Source organism: Giraffa tippelskirchi, chromosome 3 (genome assembly GCF_054371585.1).
Source record: "Giraffa tippelskirchi isolate mGirTip1 chromosome 3, T2T-mGirTip1v1.2.pri, whole genome shotgun sequence".
NCBI lineage: Eukaryota > Metazoa > Chordata > Mammalia > Artiodactyla > Giraffidae > Giraffa > Giraffa tippelskirchi.
This window is the reverse complement of record NC_137277.1, coordinates 178,749,750-178,774,771: the sequence shown is the minus strand read 5'-3', so window position 1 is coordinate 178,774,771 and position 25,022 is coordinate 178,749,750. Positions and strand designations below refer to the sequence as shown.

Here is a 25,022-nt window from a genome sequence, read left to right as displayed (position 1 = left end):
TTGGAGAACTGACATGTTTATAGTTGAGTCTTTCTTTCTACAAGCAATGTATACTGTCTATGTACCTATGTCTCTTGAATGACCATCAATCAAGTTTTCTAATTTTCTTCATAAAATCTTGCACATCCCTTACATCTATCCCTAGGCACTTAAGAGTTTTATGTGCTTTTATGAAAGTTATCTTTTATAAATAGCGTTTTCTATTTATTGCAAATATTTAGAAATGAGATGGCAGAATTGCCAAGAATGTGAAGAGCCTGGGATTTTGCCCTGCTCAGACCCTTAGCTGTCAGAGTGTCCTCAATGATGAGACTCCTGGGTCAGAGACAAAGAACTTCATTACTGGTGGCTCAGCAAGCAGCATGAGCTTCGTGTTTGAGTCAGTGGTTCCACTTGCCCTCCAAGTCCCAAGGGAAGCTGCCCATGCACTAAGTGAGTTGGCCTAATTGCTGAGGAATCCTGCATTGAGGGGACCCAAATGCCTGATCTTGGCTGCAGACGGAGACATCATCTTCATTATACTGACAGTAAGCAAGTCTGCCCTCTGCTCTGGAGGGAGACGCTTGCTCTATATTCCAAAGATGGTTGACATACAGATATTCTTGAAGAGAGTGTCAAGAAAAAGTCCAATGGTCATTTAGTGCCTCTGTTTGCAGGTCATCCAGGAATGCAACAGACCTATGGAAATTGCCTCTCACTGTGAATTCTCTTAATAGTTTTAAGAATTTGTCTGTGGAATCTCTTAGAATTTCTGGGTAGACAATCACTTAATCTACAAATATATAATGACCATTTTGTTTCTTCTTTTTCAATGGTTTATATCATTTCCCCCCCTTTTTCCTACTGTACAAGCTGCAAAATCTAGTACAGCTTTGAACAGAAAGAGGGACAGTGAACACCTTTTTTTAGGTTTCTGACTTTGAAATGAATACTTTTTAAGCTTTTATCATTGTTATGTTTACTGTAGGTTTTAGAAAGATCCTTTACAATTTTCACACTAAGGGAGTTACCTCCTGCAAGTTACCTGGTCGCCTGGTTAGGATTCACCGCTTTCATTGCTGTGTCCTGGGTTCTATCCTTGATCAGGGAACTGAGATCCCATAAGTCAAAAATAAATAAAGAAATAAAAATAAAAGTACATTCAGAAAACAAACAAAAATAGCCCTTAGAAATTAAAAATATAATAAAAAAAAAACCTCTCAGTGTAAGAATTTCCAGTTTCTAATAGGGCTGGGTTATTTGGATCAGCTGTCACTATTCCCCTGGATAAAAACTTTAAAATAAGAATAAAATATATTTCAAAAATTAAAAAAGGAAGCCCCTCCTATCCCTAGTTTGTCAAGAATTTTAATAAGTTGCTTTTTCTTTATCTGTTTTATATGATCATAGGATTTTTGTATCTTTTAACCTGCTAATGCTGTAACTTAAAATGACAATTTTCAAATGTTAAAATAGCCTTGCATTCTTGGAATAAACCCAACTTGGTCATTATGTATTTTTAAATATATTGCTGTATTTAGTTTGATAATATTGTGTTTAGGGTATTTGTATCCATATCCATTATTGAGATTGACCTTCCTGTCTCAAACTGTCCTGCGTGGGTTGAGTACTGAGGTTCTACTAGCCACATAAAGTGTAAAGGGTTGTTTCGTGTTTCTTTTTTATTTTTTGAAGCCGTTGGTATAAGTTGTGCACTCTATGTTCTCTGAGTATGTCCCTGAGCTCAAGATACTTGACTGTCATAGTCACATGCCACTAAGAGTGAAAGGGAGAGGCTGAACTGAGACTCTGAGCCCATGACATGTGAAACGGAGGTCAAATCATTTCACCAGGCAGTGATGGCCATGAGCGGGGCTCAGTTAGCCCTCATCTCAGTGAGCTGAGATCCCTCAACTCACATCCTAAGCTGAGGCCCCACATTTACATCATCAGCAATGAAAGTGATATTTTGTCTCCTATAATTGCTCTTGTACTTTATTTCCCAGCATGCCAGAATAAAGACCAAGGAGGAGAAAGGACACCCCCCCACACCACCCCCGCAGATTTGATCCCTGGTTGGGGAACTAAGATCCTTCCTGCCACGAAACTAAAAAAAATAATATCTCCCAAAGTATAGTACATGAACCACTGCCATGGATAATATTTAGTGGTAAATAAATAAACCTCTGTTATCTTTTATTTAGCTTTTATTTTTCATTTTTGATGTGGACCATTTTTTAAGTGTTGATTGAGTTTATTACAATATTGCTTCTGTTTCATGTTTTTGGTTTTTTGGCCCTGAGGCATGTGGGATCATAGCTCCCAAACCAGGGATTGAACCCATCCCCTCTGTGTTGGAAGGCAAAGCCTTGACCACTGGACTGCCAGGGAAGTCCCTATTCTTACTTAGTGAAGAATAGTTGATTTACAATGTTGTGTTAGTTTCTGGTGTACAGAAAAGTGATTCAGTTTTATATATATTTATTCTTGTTCATATTATTTTACATTAAGTAAATTTCTGCTATCTTAAGAGTTTTGTGTTTGTTTTCACATAAATTATAAGATATAACTGTATAATTACAAATAATAAGAGATATAATTTTAGCAACACATTTGTAATTTTATAGGTATAATGTAGGACTAGGACAGTCAATTCAAAGAAAAATAATACCATAAGTATACAGTAATGCAGGTAGTAAGAAGATATGGCAAAAAATTAAATAGTGGTATGTGAATAACCAAAGTTTAGAAAATATTCAAGAAAAGGCCTGTTGAGTGAATAACAAGCCAGTGTCAGCCACCAACTCTCCCTTACAAATACACTCATATCAGGAACATACAGGGAGACAGACAGGTTAAAAAGTAAGAGAGAAAGAAGACATACAGATGGCCAACAGGCACATGAAAAGATCCTCAACATCATTCATCATCAAAGAAATACAAATTAAAACCACAGTGAGATATTACCTCACACCTATTAGGATGGCTATCATCAGAAAGACCATGAATAATGAATGTTGGCGAGGACATGGAGAAAGCTGAACCCTTGTACATTGTTGGTGAGAATGCAAATTGGTGCGGCCACTGTGGAAAATAATATAGTGGTTTCTCAGAAAACTAAAAATAGAACTATCATAAGACCCAGCAATTCCACTCCTGGGTATATATCCAAAACAGAAAAGAGAAGAAAATACTAATTCAAAAAGATAATACACCTCAATGTTCATAGCAGCGTTTACAATTGCTACAATGTGGAAGAAACCTGTGTCCATCAAGAGAAGAATAGATAAGATGCTATTATTATTCAGCCATAAAAAATTTCCATTTGCAACAATATGAATGGATTTGGAGGGTATTGTGTTTAATGAAATAAGACAGAGAAAAACAAATAATGTACAGTATCATTTATATGTGGGATCTAAAACAAGCAAAACTAATGAATATAACAAAAAAGAAGTAGATTCACAGGTACAGATAACAAACTAGTGGTTACCAGTGGGGAGAGGGAAGGGGCAAAATAGGAGTAGGGGATTAAAACGCACAAGCTATCATGTATAAAATAAATAAGCCACAAGGATACATTCTATAACAGAGAATATAGCCAATATTTTATAATAGCTACAAGTGGAATAGAACCTTTAAAAACTGTGAATCACCATGCTGTACACTGGTAACACTGTACATCGACTGTGAGCTGTGTTCAGTCACTCAGTCGTGTCCGACTCTTTGTGACCCCAAGGACCCTGCCAGCCTCCTCTGTCCATGAGGATGGTCCAGGCAAGAATACTGGAGTGGGTTGCCATGCCCTCCTCCAGGGGATCTTCCCAATCCAGGGAAACCAGGTCTCCCTCATTGCAGGTAGATTCTTGACCAGCTAAGCTACCAGGGAAGCCTGTACATCGACTATATCTCAATTTCTCAAAAGTAAAAATATTTTAAAAAAGAAAAAAATGAGAAAGAAGTACTTTCTAAAAAAACTGAGTAATCTTTTTAAAAAGGACCAAGGATCCTACTCAGAGTACTGGGGTCTAGACTAGATCACTTCTTATTTGGCCCGGGGGGGAACTCATGTCCAATTACCTATCTGCCCCCTTTCCACAGCCCATAAAGTGAAGCCTGCTGGTTGACCTCCCAACTCAGTAAGCGTACAACAAATTAAAGTCATTTTCAGACATGCAATGAAGCTTTTCTCCCATGCACTCCTTTTTAAAATGTCATTTGAAGATGTACTTCAGCAAAACAGAGGCAAAGAAAGAGAAAGTTAAGAGATTCACGAAAGAGTGGAATTAACCCAGGAGTGCAATGAATAGAAATACCAGAGGTCTATAAAACCATCAGTCAAAATTAGAATAGGAAGTCAGAGGGTTTGGAGAAGAATGTCCTTAAGAAAAAAATGGGCTTCATTCAAAAAATAATGTAATTAAGAAGCTGGAAGTTTCTAATGACCTGATTAAAAAGGCATATGTTTCTTTTCTCAAGAAGAGAAGAGAAAAGCAATGAAAAACTCTCTGAGAACAAAAAGTTGTATAAGAAAGTCATGGCCCAAATACTAAGCGAATTAAAATGCAACATGACTTTGAGTATCTAAAGGAATGTAGAAAAATATATTTGAACTTGGAGCCTGGAGCATTTCCTCTTCAAGAACATTTAAACTATAAGATCATAGTTCCTTCTTTAGAGGTCCCAGAATGCTAGTTAGTTCTGCAGGGAATAATGTTTGCGTAGTCTTAAAGTTTTTTAGACATTTTATTGATTTTTCAGTTTTGAAGTTCAGAGATACACAACACACAAAACCAAAGCATTTTAATTATGGGTACAGAACCAGATGCAGGAAGAGGGAGGCCAAGAGTTATCAAGGAGGATGTCTCATATTAGCCAGGAGTCAAGATGTGTTACATAAAATTAGGGGCACAAGAAAAAGAAGCTGGAAAGTGTGTCTCTAACTGAACTCTGGGGGCCAAGTACCTTTGCTAAACTTCTTGTCTTTCATAGCAGGACACCATTAGCTCCTCAACAGCCACTTCCCCTCCTTCCTTTAGAACCCATACATCTCGGGTAGGCACATGGCTACTCAGAAAAACATTATATCCCTCAGCTTCCCTTGCAGTTACGTGTGATCAGGTGACCAAATTCAGGCCAACTGGATGTAACAGAAGAGATGTTGTCTCCCCCTAGCTGGAATATGGGTGGAGCTGGCCATCTCTGACCCAGGACAAGAGTTTTTGTCATTAAGAACACTAGCTAAGACTTATATGTAAGCTATGTGTCAGGTAATTTTCTAAGTGCTTTGAATGTGTCAACTCATATTAACCTAATGGGGATGTGTATTTCCTATTGCTGCTATAAAAAAATTGTAACACTGATTTAAAAAAAATTATTATTATCGATTTTGGATGTGCTGACTCTTTGTTGTGGCACACAGGCTTCTATGTTGCAGAGCGTAGGTTCTACAGTGAGAGCACTTGGTAGTTGTAGCTCTCGGGGTTAGTTGCTCTGCGGCCTTTGGGATCTTAGTTCCTTGACCAGGAACCAAACCCATGTCCCCTGCATTGCAAGTTGGATTCTCAACCACTGGACCCCCAGGGAAGTCCCTACAGCAGTGATTTAAAAAAAAAAATACAAATATGTTCTCTTACTGTTCTGGAGGTCAGAAGTCTAAAAACAGTGTGTCAGCTGGGCTTCTCCTTTTTGGACACTCAGGGAGGAATCCATTACTTTGCCTTTTTCAGCTCTAAGTGGCCACCTGTAATTCCTCAGTTCATGATCCCCTCATCATATCACTACAGTCTCTTGCTTCCATTATTACATCTCCTATTATTATTTTGATTTCCTGCCTCCCTCTTATAAGGGCCCTGGTGATTACACTGGACTAACCTGGGCCACTCAGGATAACATCTCAAGATTCTTAACATAACCATTTCTGCAAAGTCCCCCTTTTCTGCCATATAAGCTTACATTCACAGTTTCTAAGGGTTAGGACGTAGACATCTTTAGAAAGTGGGAGTGTTAGTCATTCAGTTCTGTCCAGCTCTATGCAACCCCATGGACTGTAGCCCACCAGGCTAACATCTTTGGGGGAACATTCGTCTTCCTATCTTAGATCGGAACTATATCATGCCTATTTAACAGATGATGAAATTCAAGCACAGAGAAGTTAGGTAGTATGCTCACAGACACACAGCTCATAAGTGGCAGACCCATGATTTAAACCTGGACAATCTGGCGCCAGAACCAGTGCTCAAAACAGGTGCTTTTCTGTCCTGGCAGAGTTCTGGCTTTCTGATGATCGTTGAGCCACCTCACTAGCCCTGGATGTCCTGGTGAGAAAAATCAACATTCATCTTTCTAAGTCACTGTCATCGGGGGAATCTTTGTTAGAGTAGCTTCTGATATAGAAATCAATAGCTACTCTACATAATTAAAAATAATGATTTTACGTTATTTTATTCTGAATGTTTGGAATCTTTCACAAGGAAAATGTCCTCTTTATTCATTTCAAATGTGTTTCAGTCAGAGGGTATGGCTGCCGATCAGTCTACGTCGCACCCTCACTTACACCCTTCAGGGACTCAAGCTCTTCAGCCAGACTCAAGGCCAGCCCTTCATCCATCTTTCTATTTCTCATTACTTCCCTTTGTGGGAGCACCCTCAGGCCAAACTAGCATTTACTAGGGCCCCAGAACAGACCTGTGGCCATGCCCACCCCTCACGCTGTCCCCTCTGTCTGGAATTCTGCCCCCTTTTCCTCTCTCCCTTCTGCCCAGCATGTTTCACTCAAAGCCCATCTGTGAACTTATATCCATCCCTGAAGACCTAGCCCCAGTTGTCCCTGGAGCTTTCCTGTTTATCTTGGTTTTCTCTGTCCTGTTAAAGATTTTCCTCATATGTCTGGTGATCCAAGTCATAGCTAACTCGCCCTTCACCTCTAGTCTACACACACACACACAGACTCACACACCCCCCTCCCAGGAAGATCAGGCCTCTCCTTCTTTTGCTTCCCCTCATATGTTCCTCTGTTGAAATAGCCACACCAGCACACGTTTCCTATGATCATTGTTTACTACTAATATTACTTATTATTTTAGGATTTGGATCTTTAACAGCCTCCAGCACCAATACATGCTGCTGCTGCTGCTAAGTCACGTCAGTCGTGTCCAACTCTGTGCGACCCCATAGATGGCAGCCCACCAGGCTCTGTCGTCCCTGGGATTCTCCAGGCAAGAACACTGGAGTGGGTTGCCATTTCCTTCTCCAATGCATGAGAGTGAAAAGTGAAAGTGAAGTCGCTCAGTCGTGTCCAACTCTTTGCGAACCCATGGACTGCAGCCTACCAGGCTCCTCCGTCCACGGGATTTTCCAGGCAAGAGTACTGGAGTGGGGTGCCATTGCCTTCTCCCACCAATACATGATGAGAAACAAAAACACTACTAGGGACTTCATTGGTGGTCCAGTGGTGAAGACTTTCCCTTCTAATGCAGAGAGTGAGGGTTCAATTCCTGGTCAGGGAGCTAAGATTCTGTATGCCTCATGGCCAAAAAAAAACCTAAAACAGAAGCAATATTGTAACAAATTCAATGAAGACTTTAAAAATGGTCCACATAAAAAACAAACCAACAACAACACCAACAGCAAAAAAACAAATGACAGGATAGCATAAGGATATCTGGCAAAGTCTGGATCCTTCCCATGAAGATCACTCTGATTTTTAAAAATATTATTTTAAAAATATCATGAGAATGAACGTGTGGTTGTCTGTCTTTCTGGTGCCCAGCACTCGCTGCTCTGCACACCTGCTCTGTTCACAGTGAATACACAACAACATGCTAAAGGTTCCTGTTGGTCTCCTAACCAGTGAAATGAGATGCGGAGAGGTTGTATTATTTCTTATTGCACTGTAACATATTACCACTAACTAAGTGACTTAAAACCACACAAAATTTTTTCTCTTATGTTTCTGGAGTTTAGAAGTCCAAATGTGTCTTATGAGGTGAAAATCAAGGAACTGGCAGGGCTGCGTTCCTTCTGGAGACTTCAGGAAAGACTCTGTTGCTTATCTTTTCCAGCTTTTAGAGGCTGCTATCATGCCTTGGTCCATGGCCCCTTCCAGGGCTGGCCTCGCTCTAACCTCTGCTTCTGTCATCACATCTCCTCTTTCTCACCCACGTGCCTCCTTATGAGGACCTGTCCTTGTTATATTATATTGGGCTCACCTGGTTAACTTCAGTTCAGTTCAGTCACTCAGTCGTGTCCGACTCTTTGCGACCCCATGAATTGCAGCACGCCAGGCCTCTCTGTCCATCACCAACTCCCGGAGTCTACCCAAACCCATGTCCATCGAGTCAGTGATGCCATCCAACCATCTCATCCTCTGTCGTCCCCTTCTCCTCCCACACCCAATCCTACCCAGCATTAGGGTCTTTTCCAATGAGTCAGCCCTTCGCATGAGGTGGCCAAAGTATTGGAGTTTCAGCTTCAACATCAGACCTTCCAATGAACACCCAGGATTGATCTCTTCTAGGATGGATTGATTGGATCTCCTTGCAGTCCAAGGGACTCTCAAGAGTCTTCTCCAATATCACAGTTCAAAAGCATCAATTCTTCGGCGCTCAGCTTTCTTCACCGTCCAACTCTCACATCCATACATGACCACTGGAAAAACCACAGCCTTGACTAGACGTACCTTTGTTGGCAAAGTAATGTCTCTGCTTTTAAATATGCTATCTAGGTTGGTCATAACCTTCTTTCCAAGGAGTAAGCGTCTTTTAATTTCATGGCTGCAGTCACCATCAGCAGTGATTCTGGAGCCCAAAAAAATAAAGTCTGACACTGTTTCCACTGTTTCTCCATCTATTTCCCATGAAGTGATGGGACCAGATGCCATGATCTTAGTTTTCTGAATGTTGAGCTTTAAGCCAACTTTTTCACTCTCCTCTTTCACCTTCATCAAGAGGCTCTTTAGTTCTTCTTCACTTTCTGCCATAAGGGTGGTGTCATCTGGGTGTCTGAGGTTATTGATATTTCTCCCGGCAATCTGGATTCCAGCTTGTGTTTCTTCCAGCCCAGCGTGTCTCATGATGTACTCTGCATAGAAGTTAAATAAGCAGGGTGACAATATACAGTCTTGACGTACTCCTTTTCCTATTTGGAACCAGTCTGTTGTTCCATGTCCAGTTCTAACTGTTGCTTCCTGACCTGCATACAGGTTTCTCAAGAGACAGGTCAGATGGTCTGGTATTCCCATCTCTTTCAGAATTTTCCACAGTTTACTGTGATCACACAGTCAAAGGCTTTGGCATAGTCAATAAAGCAGAAATAGATGTTTTTCTGGAACTCTCTTGCTTTTTCGATGATCCAGCGGATATTGGCAATTTGATCTCTGGTTCCTCTGCCTTTTCTAAATCCAGCTTGAACATCTGGAAGTTCACGGTTCACGTATTGCTGAAGCCTGGCTTGGAGAATTTTGAGCATTACTTTACTAGCGTGTGAGATGAGTGCAATTGTGCGGTAGTTTGAGCATTCTTTGGCATTGCCTTTCTTTGGGATTGGAATGAAAACTGACCTTTTCCAGTCCTGTGGCCACTGCTGAGTTTTCCAAATTTGCTGGCATATCGAGTGCAGCACTTTCACAGCATCACCTTTGAGGATTTGAAATAGCTCAACTGGAATTCCATCACCTCCACTAGCTTTGTTCGTAGTGATGCTTTCTAAGGCCCACTTGACTTCACATTCCAGGATGTCTGGCTCTAGGTGAGTGATCACACCATCGTGATTATCTGGGTCGTGAAGATCTTTTTTGTACAGTTCTTCTGTGTATTCTTGCCACCTCTTCTTAATATCTTCTGCTTCTGTTAGGTCCATACCATTTCTGTCCTTTATCGAGCCTATCTTTGCATGAAATGTTCCCTTGGTATCTCTAATTTTCTTGAAGAGATCTCTAGTCTTTCCCAATCTGTTGTTTTCCTCTATTTCTTTGCACTGATCGCTGAGGAAGGCTTTCTTATCTCTCCTTGCTATTCTTTGGAACTCTGCATTCAGATGGGAATATCTTTCCTTTTCTCCTTTGCTTTTCGCTTCTCTTCTCTTCCCAGCTATCTGTAAATCTTACCTTAATCCCATCTGCAAAGCCTCTTTGGCCTTGTAACTTATTTACAGATTCCGGGGATTAGGACATGGACGTGTTTGACGGCCATGACCCAGTCCCTCAGAGAGGTGAAGTGACTAGTCTAAGATTACACAGTAGTATGCGACAGAGCCCCGACTCTAACCCAGGCATCTATGGCCCTACAGCCTGTGCTCCTCACCTTCTTTCAAAGCCAGAATTACTCAGCTGAGGGGTTTAGTTTGTGTTCCTTTGGATCTACATGCACTACCCGTTGTTGGTCTGGGCCCCATCCCACCCCTGGGCCTGACTCCACAGCTCCCACCCTAATGAGTTTGATGCCCACTCCACCCATGCTTACATGGGGTCTTTGCAGCCTAAGCAGGAGGACCCCCCCATCTCTGCAGCCTACCTCCCACCAGTGTTTGTTGAGTGGGTCTGTGAGTGAGTGAGAAGCCAGAAGACTGCTGTCTCCAGCCCCTTCTCTCAAGCTCCTGCCCCGGCTTGAGGATGCTCCCTACCTAGTAAAGCCACTGAGGATGCCTGACTTTTGGCCCTGAGCCCCTCGTTCTCCTGGTGGATGGTGGGTCTTTTCCAATCACTCAAACCCTAGAAAAAGACTGGCCCTCCCCAAGGAGAAGGGGCACAAAACCTGAGCGCCTGGCCTGGAGATGGAGGACGTGAGGTCCCTCAGTCCCTCCTGTGGGTATGACACTTTGTCAGGAACTTCCAGAGGTCAGTACTTTTGGGCCCAAGGACCACAGCACCCTGGCCACCTCCCTAGCCTGTCTGGACTCAGCCCTCTGAAAGAATTCCCCTTTCTGGGCCCAAGCCCACTCACTGCTGGCCTCCCCCGGCCCCACCCCACACCTCTACTTGTTTTCTGATCTCTGTTCTTCTGAGAAGAACCTCTGCCCTCCCTACCCAGAGTATTCCCATCCCCATCCTGGGCCCGTGGCAGCATTAGCGAGTTGAAAATGCAATTACATTTCGATTATTCTAGTCCCAGACAGACAGAGGTTACTGTAAGTCACACTGGGAGGGAGGGGGGTGTAGCACCTGGGGGCAGTGCCCAGGCTGACACTTGAAGATGGATGTGACTGGGCCCTGTGGCTCAGAGGCTCAGGATCAGATCAACAAGGCTGGAGCCGGCTGGTTCCAGGAAAGAGGTCGTGTGGCCAAAGGTTGACTGACAGCTCGGGCAAAGCAAAGGCTTTAGGCTGGCCCTCCCTGGGAGGAGGAGGCATCAGTTTGAGTGCCCAGCCTGGAGATGGAGGATATGAGGTCCCTGGGGCCCTCCTCTGGACACAGGTGCTTTGCCAGAAGCAAAGGTTTCCCAGAAGACTTCCCAGGGGGCACTAGTGGTAAAGAACCTGCCTGCCAATGCAGACTTGGGTTCGAACCCTGGGTCAGGAAGATTCCCTGAAGGAGGGTATGGCAACCTACTCCCATATTCTTGTCTGGAGAATCCCATGGACAGAGGAGCCTGACGTAGGGCTGCAAAGAGTCAGACACTAGTGACTTAGCATGCACGCCCAGAGGACAGTGCTGTTGAGCCCAAGGACCAAACCACTGCAGCACCTGGTGGGTCTCCTAGAGCATCAGTGGCCTCCGTGGGGGCCCCAGGATTTTCTCTGAGCAAGACACCCCAAGGTCTCTACCTCATGCCCACAGAGGCCAAATAACTGGTCTCTCCCACCCTCAAGCCTTGGCTTAGGGAGCCAGACTCCAGGGTAGACGGACCTGGGGACCCAGAGCCTCCTCCCTGGCCAGGGTCTGGTAGGGGAAGAAGAAAGATCTGCTGCTTCAGGTTAGAAGGAATCACCCAGGATCCCTTGTCCTGGGGAGCAGCCACTTCTGAGGTCTCCAGGAATGAAGAGGGATCCCTTGTAAGGGGAGATGGGACAGGCTCTGTGAAACTGGATATTGTGGGCATAGGGGTGGGTTCTCAGCCTGACTCTTCCCCACAGAGACACATGCATCCCCAGTACAATGATCTGGGGGACCTGGGAAGCTCCTTGTTCACTCCAACCCAGGGTGTCTGGGAGGCTCTGAATCACGGTATTCTGAGCTCTGCACCAGGTTATAAGCCAGGGCTGTGCTGCGCCCAGCCAGTGCTCATCGCCCACACAGGCACAGAGGGGTCTGTCCTTTTCACATCACCGGCTGTACCTTGTCGGCTGCGGCTGTCATCTGAGTGTCCACGCGCGATCTGCCTCCCATCTCCACATGAGCCGCAGCCCACTCCCCAGCCCCTACCTAACAAACAGTCACAGCTCTAGATGGGCTGGGGAACAGGGGGGATTCACTTGGGAGATTAGATGAGTCATCGCTGTGGGGGCAGACATACCAAGTTCCATGGACACAAAGGCACACCATGCTCACATTCCCACACTCACAAGGGAACGAATTGGGAGGCCATGCTAGTCAAAGCTACAATCACACATCCAGACACACCGAGACAGACACCCCCAACATACACACACACACACACACACACACATTCTTCATAGACACAGACCCCAGTATGCATAGAAACAAATCAAGACACACATCATACAGACAGATCCCACCCCGGGGGACTCCAGTCATCAACCCAGAGCCTGTCCCCTACCCACATGCATGCTCAGACACACACACACACCTACACACACAGCCACACATTGGATTCCCCAGACATGTAGTCACAACCCTTACTTCTAAATACAGGCATTCAAACTCTTTCTTCCCCCTGCCCCACCATAAACACACACACACACACACACACACACACACACACCCTCATCCATTCCCTATGGCAGGCAGGCACCATTCAAACTCTTTCTTTCCCCTGCCCCACCATAAACACACACACACACACACACACACACACACACACACCCTCATCCATTCCCTATGGCGCACACACACACACACACACACACACACACACACACACACACACCCTCATCCATTCCCTATGGCAGGCAGGCACCTCGGGCAGGCAGGGCAGAGCCTTGGAGCCTCATGGATGCTCTGAACTATCACGTACTGTGAAGATGCCCCCCAGGGACAGAGTGCTACGTAAGGACCAGCCTTGGTCCTTTCTCCTGCCCCGGACAGGTGAAGGAGGTCCCTGAGTCCCCCCAGCTTCCCTTCCACACCCTCTATGCCTAATGTGCATCTCTAGCTCCTTTGAAAAAAAGCCTTTGGCTGCAACAGGGAAGATGGAAGTTCCAACTCAGGAATCTCCTCCCAGGAGGGAGGAGTCTCTGAGGGTCAGAGAGGAGGGTGAATCTGACGGGTTAGGAAGGTCCTGTCTGGAAATAGAGGATGGTCAAGGTGATGGCTCGACACCTAGGAGGTCACCCTTTACCTGCTTCTGATTCCTGGAAGGCCCAACCGCCATATCTTTGTCCCTGTTGTTTCTTCTGCCTTGAATCCACCACCACCCCCGCCCCCACCACCACCGCAGGGTTTCCTTCTCATTAAGTCTGTACGTCCCTGCTCTAGGAGACTGTCCTGATGTCCTGGTTGAATCAATCTGTCCTTCTGTGCCCCAGCAGCTCTGTCACACTGTAGAGGTCTTTCCTGGCTGTAAGCCCATCTGTCTCCAGCCAGCCTGGGCACCTCTGTCTGGCAAAGGAGGAGGATAGACCTGGAGAACTGGGCAGGTCTGAATCCCAGCTTGGCCTCTGCTGTGTGACCCTGGACAAGTCACTGAACCATGTGAGTCCAGGGTCCTTATCTGTGCAATGGCGATGGTGAACAGCCGCCTCACCAGGTTGATGTTAAGATTAAATGGGATCATGCATGGTGGAGACTGTGCAAATGGCAGCTGTAATATTCTAGCTCATTGCCTGACACACAGCTGAGAAAATGTTTGTTGAACTCATCAGCCCCTCTGCTCCCCTGCGTGCTGCCCCCATCTATCCTCCCTGTCTTGGGAGGGGTGAAGTAGTCATGAACAGAAAGGACTGGAGGGCAGATAGAATCTATCTATCAGATAATCAGAGTCTGGGAGATGGGCGAGCAGGGTCTCCAGGCATCTCTGGGAGTTCGCTGCTCCAGCAACAGCTGGAGCCTGGCAGGAGACCACGCAGGCGATGTTCTCTCACCCTGGTCACCCACCTGTGCCATCAACCTCGTCAACTAGGTGAGGCAGCGGGCAGAAGTGGAGCTGGAACCCACCTCCAGCACTGTGGCTCTCTAGAGGGCCCACCGGCACACAGTAGGTGCGCTCTGAATGCAGCGAAGGCGGAGGCAGGAATGTTGAATGCATGAGAACGTAATGAATGAACGGATGGACACATGAATGTGGGATGGACGCGTTAAGTCGTGAGCTGGGAGGGACGAGCCTCTCCCTCCGCCCTCCGAGATTCGGGGGTTGGGAGACCTGCAGCCGAGACAGGCTGGGGGCCCCCCTCCCCGCCCTGTCCCTCCCGTCCCGGCTCCCCCTCCCCGCGGCGCGCAGCTCCGCGGAGCCCGCGCCCAGCCACAGCCCGCGTCGGAGCCGGCGCTCGCGCGCAGCCGAGCTAGCCCAGACAGCGCCGCCTCGGGAGGGGGCTGCCCCAGCCCTGTGCACCCCCAGCCCCGGGCCCCGGAGACCGGCCTTCCGGGAGGGGAGGCGAAGTCCCGTTGCACGATCGGGGTATCAGCAGCCGAGGACGCCCGGGTCCCGGAGCCAACAGGTGCGGGGCTTGGGGACCCCTGGGCCCGGGGTGGGCGGTTCCAGAGGGCCCTCGGCGAGAACCAAGGGTCTCGGGAGCTGTGACCTGGGTGCTGGGAGGCTGGGTCTCCAGCAGGCTCTGCTCTCTTTCCAGCAGGTTCCTAAAGCACCCTTCGCGCCCTCGCTTCCTCGACCGCCGCCCACAGCCCCCGAGATGCAGTGAGGTCCCGCTGGGGAAGCAGGTCCGTCGGCGCCCGTTGCGGATCTAAAGGAGACCCCTCATGCTCACCCGGGGGTCTCCAGGGATCCGCAACCCTCCTACACACTTCCGGGGTCGTCCCGGCTCAGCTTGAGGGGAGGAGGGTCTGAGCGAGGGAGGAGCGGCGGGGTGCGAAGCCGGATTTATGAATGAAGAGGGCGGCCGGCGCGCCGGTCCAGCGACCCCTGGCGGCCGCCGGGGCTCATCACGGCACAGTGATTCAAGGCGAGGACTATCTGGGGCCGGGGGTGCTGACCCGCTCAGCCCCTGGGCCTGGGGTTCTCCCCTCGCTTTCAGGGAGGTTGTCAGCTCCTCCCTGCACCTCCACCCACACCGAGTGTCTGCGTGGGTGTGTGTCCACCCGGGAGGGTCTGGCAGGTCTGGTGGGCGGGGCCTGGGTCTCTGAAAGCCTCCCTTGATCATTTTTTTTACAACCCCAAAATTCAGGAACCTGAACTGACTCAGGAGAGAACGTGTTTGCAACCAGGATGGCTTCTCCTTCCTAAGCTGTGGTGTTTGGTGGACTCAGACCTTAGTGGCCTTGTGACCTTGAGTAAGGAGCTCAACTTCTCTTAGCTTCTGTCTCCTCTGCAAAGCGGAGCTCTTAATAGTGGTAACCCGCAATGACTAGGAAGCCAGCCGGTTTCTGGGTAAAACCCTTGGCGTTAATTAGAGCTGATTTCTCCTCATTGGCCCTGTGAGGCAGGTTCAGTTATTACTCTAGAGATAGATGGGGAAACCAAGGCTGGGAGGTGAGTTGACCAATTGGTATGAAATGGGGAGGCAAGGCTTTCTCCAACCATTTCAGGTTCATCCTAACCCACGATTGTGAGTATTAAAAGAGAGCTTATCTGCACATAACCCAGCACACTCCTTAATGTTCCCTTTCTTCCTTCCTTCCTTCAGAAGGTTCGGGGCTGGGACCCTAAACACCTGAGTGCAAGACTGGCCCCCCCGAGGGAAGTGGGCTAAGGCCTGGCCCAGGTGCACCCTTCCCTAGGGAGAGCCTGGGATGCCCATCAGCCGTAGTGGCTCCTGAGCTCATGGAGCCCGCAGCTACCCCAGGGCCCCAGATGGGGGTCCCCACTGAGGGCAGGGAACGGTCCCGGGAGCCTCCAGACTACGAAGACGAGTTTCTCCGCTATCTGTGGCGTGATTATCTATACCCGAAGCAGTACGAGTGGGTCCTCATCGCAGCCTACGTGGCTGTGTTCTTCGTAGCCCTGGTGGGCAACACGCTGGGTAGGTCTCTAGGTCCCTGGGGGTGCTGCGGGCTCTCCCTGGGGACCGGGAGGGGTCCTGGGCGTCACTTCTTTCACCAGTCCCTACCAGGTAGTGTGGGGGAAGGGTCTTGCTGATGGGGCCCAGCTAGACTGGGCTTGGCTCTGCCTCCAGCCTCATCTCTTCCCCCGTCCCCACCCCCCCCTTAGTGTGCCTGGCCGTGTGGCGGAACCAGCACATGAGGACGGTCACCAACTACTTCATTGTCAACCTGTCCCTGGCCGACGTGCTGGTGACGGCCATCTGCCTGCCGGCCAGCTTGTTGGTAGACATCACTGAATCCTGGCTCTTTGGCCATGCCCTCTGCAAGGTCATCCCCTATCTACAGGTGAGCTCTGCCTGGGTGACCCTTGTGATCCCTCTGACACACCAAGCACAACAACCGTGGCCTTGCTTGGTCTCAGGGACCCTTAGTCTTGCCTTTCAGACAGTGGCTCAGTACAACGACAGGGTCAAGCTCTACCTTCAGCAAGGGCAGGCTTCCAGGGCTGACACTTAGGGACACAGACACAGCCCCATCTACTGATACAGGGATCCCCTCCAGGCCACACTGCAGACATACACACAGTCATTTGGGGACACATGTACAGTCACTTCCAGGTACATGGGCACACTGTGGAGAAGACAGGCACAAGCTTGGTGTGACAGAGTGCTGGGCCTGCTCCCTGAGCCGGGGGTAGGGCAGATTTGAGGGGGCCTGCTGGAAAGAGTCTCCTCCCCTTCCCTCCCCTCCCACCCCTGACCAGGGCCTTCCCTTTTCCAGTGCTGGGAATCAGGACACCCAGTGGGGTTGGTGGGGTGGAAGGAAAACTGGCCAGAGGCCAGGGTTTCATCCCTTGCCCCACCTCCCTATACCCCAGAGGGCAGGGGGCACACATGGAGCCAGTGCCCACCTGCATCTCTGGCCTTGGTTCATCTCTGCTTCACAGAATGAGGACTCTTTTCCCTTACAGCCTGGGGAAAGGGATGAAATCCCAGGGCAGAGAGAATGCCTCTTGGATTTCCCATTATATTGAGGTTTTCCACTCAACTGATTAACTCTGGCAACTCTGAGAATAAAGACAGGCAGGTGAGGAAATTCACCTAAGGCAAGTTATTTAACCTGTCTTCAGTTTCCTCATCTATACCTTGGAGGTAAGAGTACTCACCTCATGGGTCATTGTGAGGATCCTGAGAACTGTGTCTGGCACGCAGTTATTTCCAAAAGTGTAAGTTATTACACCTGCTATGTGCCAGGTCTCAAGCTGGATGTTCTCCACCCAAAATTTCACTTATTCTAAAAAGAATCCTGCCAGGAGGATGATATATTCTCATTCTGCAGATGAGGCTCAGAGAGGGTAAGTGATTTGACCAAATCTACCCTGGCAGTAAGGCTTCCCGTGTGGTTCAGATGGTGAAGAACCTGCCTGCAATGAGGGAGACCTGGGTTGGATCCCTAGACTGGGAAGATTCCCTGCAGGAGGGCATGGCATTCTCTGGAGTATTCTTGCCATGGAGAATCCCATGGACAGAGGAGCCTGGCGGGCCACAGTCCATGGGATCACACAGAGTTGGACACAACTGAGTAACTAGGCACAGCACAGCACCCAGGCAGTAAGTGGTGCACCTGGCTGCCTGGTATTTCTGGGCTGTGAGCTCTATCACTCACCCCATGTCTCTGGGTGGCCCCCAAAAGGACTGACATTGTGTCCCCACGGGGCAGGCTGTGTCTGTGTCCGTGGCAGTGCTGACCCTCAGCTTCATCGCCTTGGACCGCTGGTATGCCATCTGCCACCCTCTGCTGTTCAAGAGCACTGCCCGGCGTGCCCGGGGCTCCATCCTGGGTATCTGGGCTGTATCACTGGCCGTCATGGTGCCCCAGGCTGTGGTCATGGAGTGCAGCAGTGTGCTGCCCGAGCTAGCCAACCGCACCCGGCTCTTCTCCGTCTGTGATGAACGCTGGGCTGGTAAGAATGGGAGGCTGGGGAGGGCACCTGAGGTGGGCACCTCTGGGACACATACCCAGCAGTAGACATCTCTCAGGGCACTTCTGCAGTGGGCACCCCCAGGGTGTGGATCTCTTGGGAGGACACTCTAGAGCAGGCATCTACCAGGGTTACCTCCAGGGTGGGTACCTCCTCTAGGGTAGACATCTGTGCCAGGGTTCCTCCAGGATAGACACCCATGGGCTGGGTAACTCCAGGGTCTCTCTGCCAGGGCTCCTGCATGGGGCTGAGCTGCTGGCTTTGGCTCTAGTTGGGGCAGGGTGGTATTGCTAAGCAGGGCAGGCTGGGGGCCCAACCCTTGTACCTCTTGGCCCCTGCAGACGATCTCTATCCCAAGATCTACCACAGTTGCTTCTTCATCGTCACCTACCTGGCGCCACTGGGCCTTATGGCCATGGCCTATTTGCAGATTTTCCGCAAGCTCTGGGGCCGCCAGGTGAGGCCCACTCTGGTGTCACTGTCTGGGCTGGGAGGGCACAAGGGTCCTCATCTGAGGGAGTACACAGTTCTCTGCTTTCAGAACATGCCGTTCTGGCTGCAACCAGAGAGGCAAGGCCTACGGACAAACTCCAGGCCAGAAGTGCTAGTGCCAGCCCTGGAGCCAAGTAGTAATTGATACTGTTCTAATAGCAGTAGCTGCCTGCCACTGTCCTAGTCTCAGTAGTTATAGTACTGGGCACTCCCAGCCAGTCTTGTATCCTCTTCACCTCCAAACATTATCCCCAACTCCATATATGAGAGAACTGAGGCCCAGAGAGGCAAAGCAACTTCTCCCAAACCCTTCACAGTGAGTGGAAGATCAGGGACTAAAACCCAGGTCCGGGGGTTCCAATGCTCGGTTCAGGGCTGTAGCAATGATAATTGTGCCTCTGTGTGCTTCCCAGCTAGGCACTTGGCTTGCAGTGTCTTTACAACGATTAATATTTAACTGAAGAAGCAATATTACCCACAATACAAACGCTGAGTAAGGGCAACCAGTTTGCCACAGCCAATGAGTAACAGCCTTCCTGGTTCCAGAGCCTTCCTTCTCTCCTCTATTACAAACTGACCGACAGCAAGTTCCATGGGGTGGGGGTGGGGGGTGGCGTTTGCCAAGGGAGGGGGTGCTCCATGGCCCTTGGCACTTGTGGGGGTGAGTCCTGGATCAGTGCCTGGACAGAGAGAGGATGCCAGCCTGAACACAAGCAGCCTTGCAGTCCACCAACACTTGCCATCTGCTCCTCACAGTCCCCCGGTCAAGATGGCAGGAGTCACTATCCTTACCAACAGGAAAAAGTGCAGAGTGAGGGAAAGCCACTCAGTTGGGTTCGACTCTTTGTGACCCCATGGACTGTACAGTCCATGGAATTCTCCAGGCCAGAATACTGGAGTGGGTAGCCTGATATAGATTCTCAAACATTGTGCAAAGTGAAAGTCGCTCAGTTGTGTCCGACCAATAGGAAAAACCAAGGCTCAGAAAAGTGAGTCACATACCAAGGTCACATAGCTCATGAATGGCTGAGCTGGCCCTAGACCCCAAGTTTCCTGAACTCTAACCCCATGCCCTTCTGTTGTAGGGTGATTCAGGTGTCTAGTGTGGGAGAGGCTGTGAAGGTCTCTGTGCTGCTCCAGGAGCCCAGAACCATCACAGGCCTACAGGCACCGACCTAGGCTGGGACCTGTGCTCTGAGGCCCAGGCCATTCCATGCTGCCCACCTGTTCACCCCTTTCTCGGGCCTCCTAGAGTCAGGCACGGGCCAAGGGAAGGCACAACTCACCACTGAGGAACATGGATGGGTAGCTAGGAGGATGTTCAGGCCCCAGGCTGTGACCTGGGGACTTGTCGAGGACCCTACCTCATCTATAACTAAAGGCCAATAACATGTTCCCAAGAGGCATGTTGTGGGAGGTCTCACAATGAGCTAATGGAAAAATGGAAGTATACTCAAGTCCAGAACATTGGTCTTTATCATGAGTATTAGTTCCTTCCTACTGCAAGGGTTTGTTCCCTTGCTCATCTCTGCCCTGCCCCAGAGTCCAGCCCAGCAAAGCAGAACACCCCTCCCAAGGGACTGTACCCACAACTGCTGTCTGTGTGCTGGACAGATCCCTGGTACCACATCAGCCCTGGTCAGGAACTGGAAGCGGCCCTCAGTCCAGCTGGAGGACCAGGGGCAAGGCCTGGGTGCAGAGCCCCAGCCTCGGGCCCGCGCTTTCCTGGCCGAGGTGAAGCAGATGCGAGCTCGGAGGAAGACAGCCAAGATGCTGCTGGTGGTGCTGCTGGTGTTTGCCCTCTGCTACCTGCCCATCAGTGTCCTCAACGTCCTCAAGAGGTGACAGCATGTGGGGAGCGGCTGGGGGTGGGGAGAGGTGGTGGAGTCGGAGAAAGGAGCTTTCTCGGCTTTAGAGAAAGAACGGGCCCACCGCTCATTCACTATGTGACCTTGGGGCAGTTGTTTCTCTTCTTTGAGCCTCAATCTCATCTGTAAAATGGGAAGAATAACCCGCCTGCCTCCTAAGGCGATGGTGAAAATCCTCTCATCTATTCAGTCACCAGATTGCAGGGGCTGGGAACAGAGTGCAGGGGTCAGCGTCCTGCCTTTGTGGAGGTGACGTCTGGTGGGAGAGAGAATGGACATATTAATACATTACAATGTCAGCAAGTGATAACTGCTAGGAAGGAAAGACAGGGAAAGGGGATAGACAGTGACAATGACAGAGACTGGTGGAGGTTTTTTAAAATCTTTTTAACATGTAATGGTTTTTAAAAAAAGGCCTGAGAAAGTGACATTTGGCAGAGACTTGAAGGGAGGGACCACACCCTCGGGTGTCTGGAAGAGCAGAGGCGCCGTGGTGGGGTGGGAGTGGGGAGGGCAAAACACTGGGCTGTTCTCCACGATGTTGAGACTATCTGAGTGTGAGTTTGTGCCTGGCCACTTCCTCGCTGTGTGATCTTGGGCACATCACTTTGCTTCTCTGAATCTGTTTCTCTATTTGAAAATCGGATGATGTCTATGACTCACCATGCTGCTGTGAAGACAGATGATAAACGGGAAGGGGAGCCCCAGGGGACCAGCCAGCCAGTGGCTGAGCAGAGGTACCCTGGCTCCTGCCTCTAGGCCCACTCCAGTCATATGCTCTGTGCTCAAGAACCCCAAACTATGGTCAGGACCCCAGACCCAGAAGCCCAGGAAAAAGCCATCTGGTGAACAGAAGGGACCGTGGGACTCCTGTACTTTACAGCCATTCATGAGCTGTGTGACCTTGGTCGACTCACTTTCCTTTTCTGAGTCATAGTTTTCCTGTATGCTAGATGAGGATGGTGACTCCTGCCCAACGGAAACACACACACACACTCCGTTTCTGAATGTCCTGCCCCTTCGTCCTAGGGTGTTCGGGATGTTCCGCCAAGCCAGCGACCGAGAAGCTGTCTATGCCTGCTTCACTTTCTCCCACTGGCTGGTGTATGCCAACAGCGCTGCCAACCCCATCATCTACAACTTCCTCAGTGGTGAGTGGACTGGAGACGCAGAGTAACAGAGGGTGGCAACAGTCCCCAGGACAGCAGGCTCTGCATCTCCAATCCAGGATGAATAAAGCATGGGAGGATACACCTGCTCCCTCCTGGGGATTGTGACCCTGCTCTGGCCCCGCCCAGGAGCTGGTTTGAGTGGGAAACAGGCCACACTCCCAATAGTGGCTAAAGAAGGTGACCAGCACCTGGATCCAGTTTTGCAGATAATGCAGACCAGTGGGTGGGCCAGCTCACCTCCACCCATGCCTGACACATGCAGAGCAGGGCCACTGATCAGCCAGTCTGGTCGACACAGGCTCCAGATGGAGCCCCTGTCTGAAAAGGTGCATAATCAAGGCATGGGAGGATGGGAGGGTCACCAGCAGAGGCAGCCCAGAGCCAGGAAGTGGCTTCCCCATGCCCAGCTAGACACATACTGGCAGTATGGCCAGGATCTGGAGGGGCTACCCCTGAATCCACCTGCCTCCAGCACCAGCCCTGTTCCTCTCCAGGCATCTGTGGTCCCCTCTCCCTGCAGGTCTCTTCTCCCAGCTGTCCCACAGCCCCCAACCCCTTCCACTACCTCTGGGCCTCAGGGAGGAAAGGCCCCACCCCTGGCCTCTGACTGGGCTCAGCAGAGTGTGACTCACCAGACCTCTGACTCGGACCAGGCCCGAGAACCAGATGACCCTTCAAGCCTGGACACAAACGATTTTTGCGAAAACGTTGAAAAGTTAGAGAAGGGGCCAGGGTCAATATTTTAGCCTTCACCAAGACTAAAGAATTACTTAACAAAGGCTAGCCAGTGGTTTCCGGCTCAGAGAACAGAAATGAGCATGTGGAGAAGCAAGGAAGGAAGGAGAAGCAAGGAAGGAGAAGCAAGAAAGGAGAACATTCCTTCATTTGCTTTATATTTACTGAGTGCCTACTCTATGCTGGGGGCTTCCCTGGTGGCTCAGACGGTAAAAAAATCTGCCTGCAATGCAGATCTGGGTTCGATCCCTGAGTTGGGGTGATCCCCTGGAGGAGGGCATGGCAACCCACTCCAGTATTCTTGCCTGGAGAATCCCCATCGACAGAGGAGTCTGGTAGGCTACAATCTGTGGGGTCACAAAGAGTTGGACTCAGCTGAGCGACTAAGCACAGCACTGTGTGCTCAGCCCTCTGCTGGGCACCAGTGTGGCTTGCCAGTGATGAAACGTGGCTGTTCAGTTACAGCACAGTCTGTTGCCTGGGGTCCTCTGGCTGAACCGGTGGTCGTGGTGGTCCCTCCTTCCCCACTGTCCCCCCACTCCCCTCAACTTCAAGCGAAGGGCTTTAGAATTAGAATGGGGTCCAAATTCTGCATGGTGACAGGCCACTGGACCTGTGTGTCTCATCGGTGGAGCGAGGAGGATGAAGGACTCGGGCCCCTCAGGGTGCTAGGGTGAGCTCAGGCACCGGGCACAGCGCCTCATGCGAGGGCCACCGCCGCGGTCATCTTCACCACCATGGGACAGAGGTGGGGAAAGCCTAGCCGCAGATGGTGAGCCCTGAGCCCCTTCACCTACATGCCGGCCGGGGTGGAGGTGACTTGAGGTCCCTGAGCCAGACGCCACGTTTTGAGCTGGGCTCACAGCCAGGGCGCAGTCAAGGAATCAGATGAAAATTGCATCTCTCCTTGGGAATGTGCTCCAGGGCCTATCCTCACTCTCCCTGGCAGGGGCGAGGTCACCTTGGGGCTCTCCCCTGCCTGGGGCTACTCTTCCTTCCCACTCCGTCTCACAGACAGCTTGGCTGGAGCTATGTCGGTGTTTCTGGGCCGAAGGCCACCTCTGTCTGCTTATGGCTGTGTCTTTTGTCTCTCAACCAAGGCAAGTTCCGGGAGCAGTTTAAGGCTGCCTTCTCCTGCTGCCTGCCCGGCCTGGGTCCCTGCGCCTCTCTGAAGGCCCCCAGCCCTCGCTCCTCTGCCAGCCACAAGTCCCTGTCCTTGCAGAGCCGGTGCTCCGTCTCCAAAGTCTCGGAGCACGTGCTGCTCACCAGCGTCACCACGGTGCTGCCCTGAGCGAGGGTCGTGCTGGTGGCTCTGGGGGGGTGCAACCTGTCCTTTGCCCGGGCTGCCCCTCTGGCTCCTGGGGTACCAGCCCCCATGCCTCACGGAAAGACTGCTGGTTGCAGTGTGAGGCCGCCCGGGGCTCCACTCCTGGTTTTCTGCCTGTTTGCCTCCGGGCAGTGTCACTTCCCTTCTCTCAACTGTGTCCCCTACAAGAGACGGATAGGAGGACTAAGCTCACTCAGGATAAGTGCAAAGTCCTCTGTAAACCGCAAAGCGTTACAGACAAGATTATCGTCTCCCCTCTCTCACTTGGCCATACCCCACGGTACCATCCATCGCCATAATCCTTCCCGAGATTGGCCCTCCTCCCAACCCTACCCAATTACAGGTCTTCCCTGGAGTCTGCTTTAAGGGTCCTGGCAGGCATTTCCATCTGGTCCAGGGGCTCCCTAAAGCCCAGACTGCACTTGGCAGCCGCTCCTTGAGGCCCATGTGAACTGATCTGAGCCCAGCTCCTCTCTGGTGGGAAAACAGCCCCCCCGCCCCCCACCAGGTGCCAAGTGCACACACCACAGATTGGACCCCACTGATTGCGTGGTGTCATAGAACACTCTCCATGTGCCCGTTTGGCAGGGAGGCTAGCAACCTGAAGCAACTGTCATTAAAAGCCTGGCACTGACTGTTCCCTTTCCTTGTTATTGCACAAAATCTGGGCTTCTTAGGTTAGGAGGGAGAAGGTAGGAAGTGAGAAGCTAGGGAGGCTGGGGGAGGAGGGGGAGTCAAGGCAGTGCTGGAAGGCAGCTCTCTGCTGATTCCTCCTGCTTCTTGACCCCGACACATTGGATCCCAGATGGCTCCTGGCCAGGCCTCAGAGCTCACAGGCTGCTGCTCCCTCACGCGGCGCCGATCCTGGTGCCAGGACCTCAATTGTGACCACATCTGTCAGCTCCTGGGCCCAGGAGCCCGTGAAAGGTGAGAGGGTGGGCAGGTGGGCAGACAGCAGGGTTAACTGGTTTACCGTTATCTTCACTTTCTTGGAGATCAGGGCTTGCACTTCTTTTCTGTGAACTCACCGAATAAAGAGAAAGCCAGAGACTGAGCTCAACAGGCTCCATCTGCTACCAGATGATTAGAAGGCGGCTGGAGGCCCTGATCCTCACGGCCAGAGCAGGAGGTGGGACGCCTTCTGAAGGGCCCTCTGCTGGGAGGAGCAGCAGACAGCTGGCAGAGGCTGGCTCAGCCC

At 50.2% G+C, this 25,022-nt stretch overlaps 1 protein-coding gene across 4 annotated transcripts in view; it reads left to right on the top strand.

Annotated features, from left to right (window-relative positions):
* The first annotated feature begins 14,525 nt into the window (after positions 1-14,525).
* The window catches only part of HCRTR1 (hypocretin receptor 1), a 14,126-nt gene continuing 3,629 nt past the window's right edge, over positions 14,526-25,022 (top strand). The window contains exons 1-9 of one of the 4 annotated variants that reach the window (XM_081586009.1): positions 14,539-14,748; positions 14,884-14,968; positions 15,433-15,538; positions 15,892-16,227; positions 16,416-16,594; positions 17,969-18,212; positions 18,572-18,687; positions 20,337-20,563; positions 21,620-21,741. In XM_081586009.1, coding sequence (XP_081442135.1) covers positions 16,029-16,227; positions 16,416-16,594; positions 17,969-18,212; positions 18,572-18,687; positions 20,337-20,563; positions 21,620-21,741 — 1,087 coding nt within the window. In that variant the 5' untranslated portion in view covers positions 14,539-14,748; positions 14,884-14,968; positions 15,433-15,538; positions 15,892-16,028. Of the gene's footprint in view, positions 14,749-14,883; positions 14,969-15,432; positions 16,228-16,415; positions 16,595-17,968; positions 18,213-18,571; positions 18,688-20,336; positions 20,564-21,619; positions 21,742-23,597; positions 24,459-25,022 lie in introns of those variants that run through there. The other 3 variants (XM_081586007.1, XM_081586008.1, XM_081586005.1) reach the window with 3 other exon arrangements.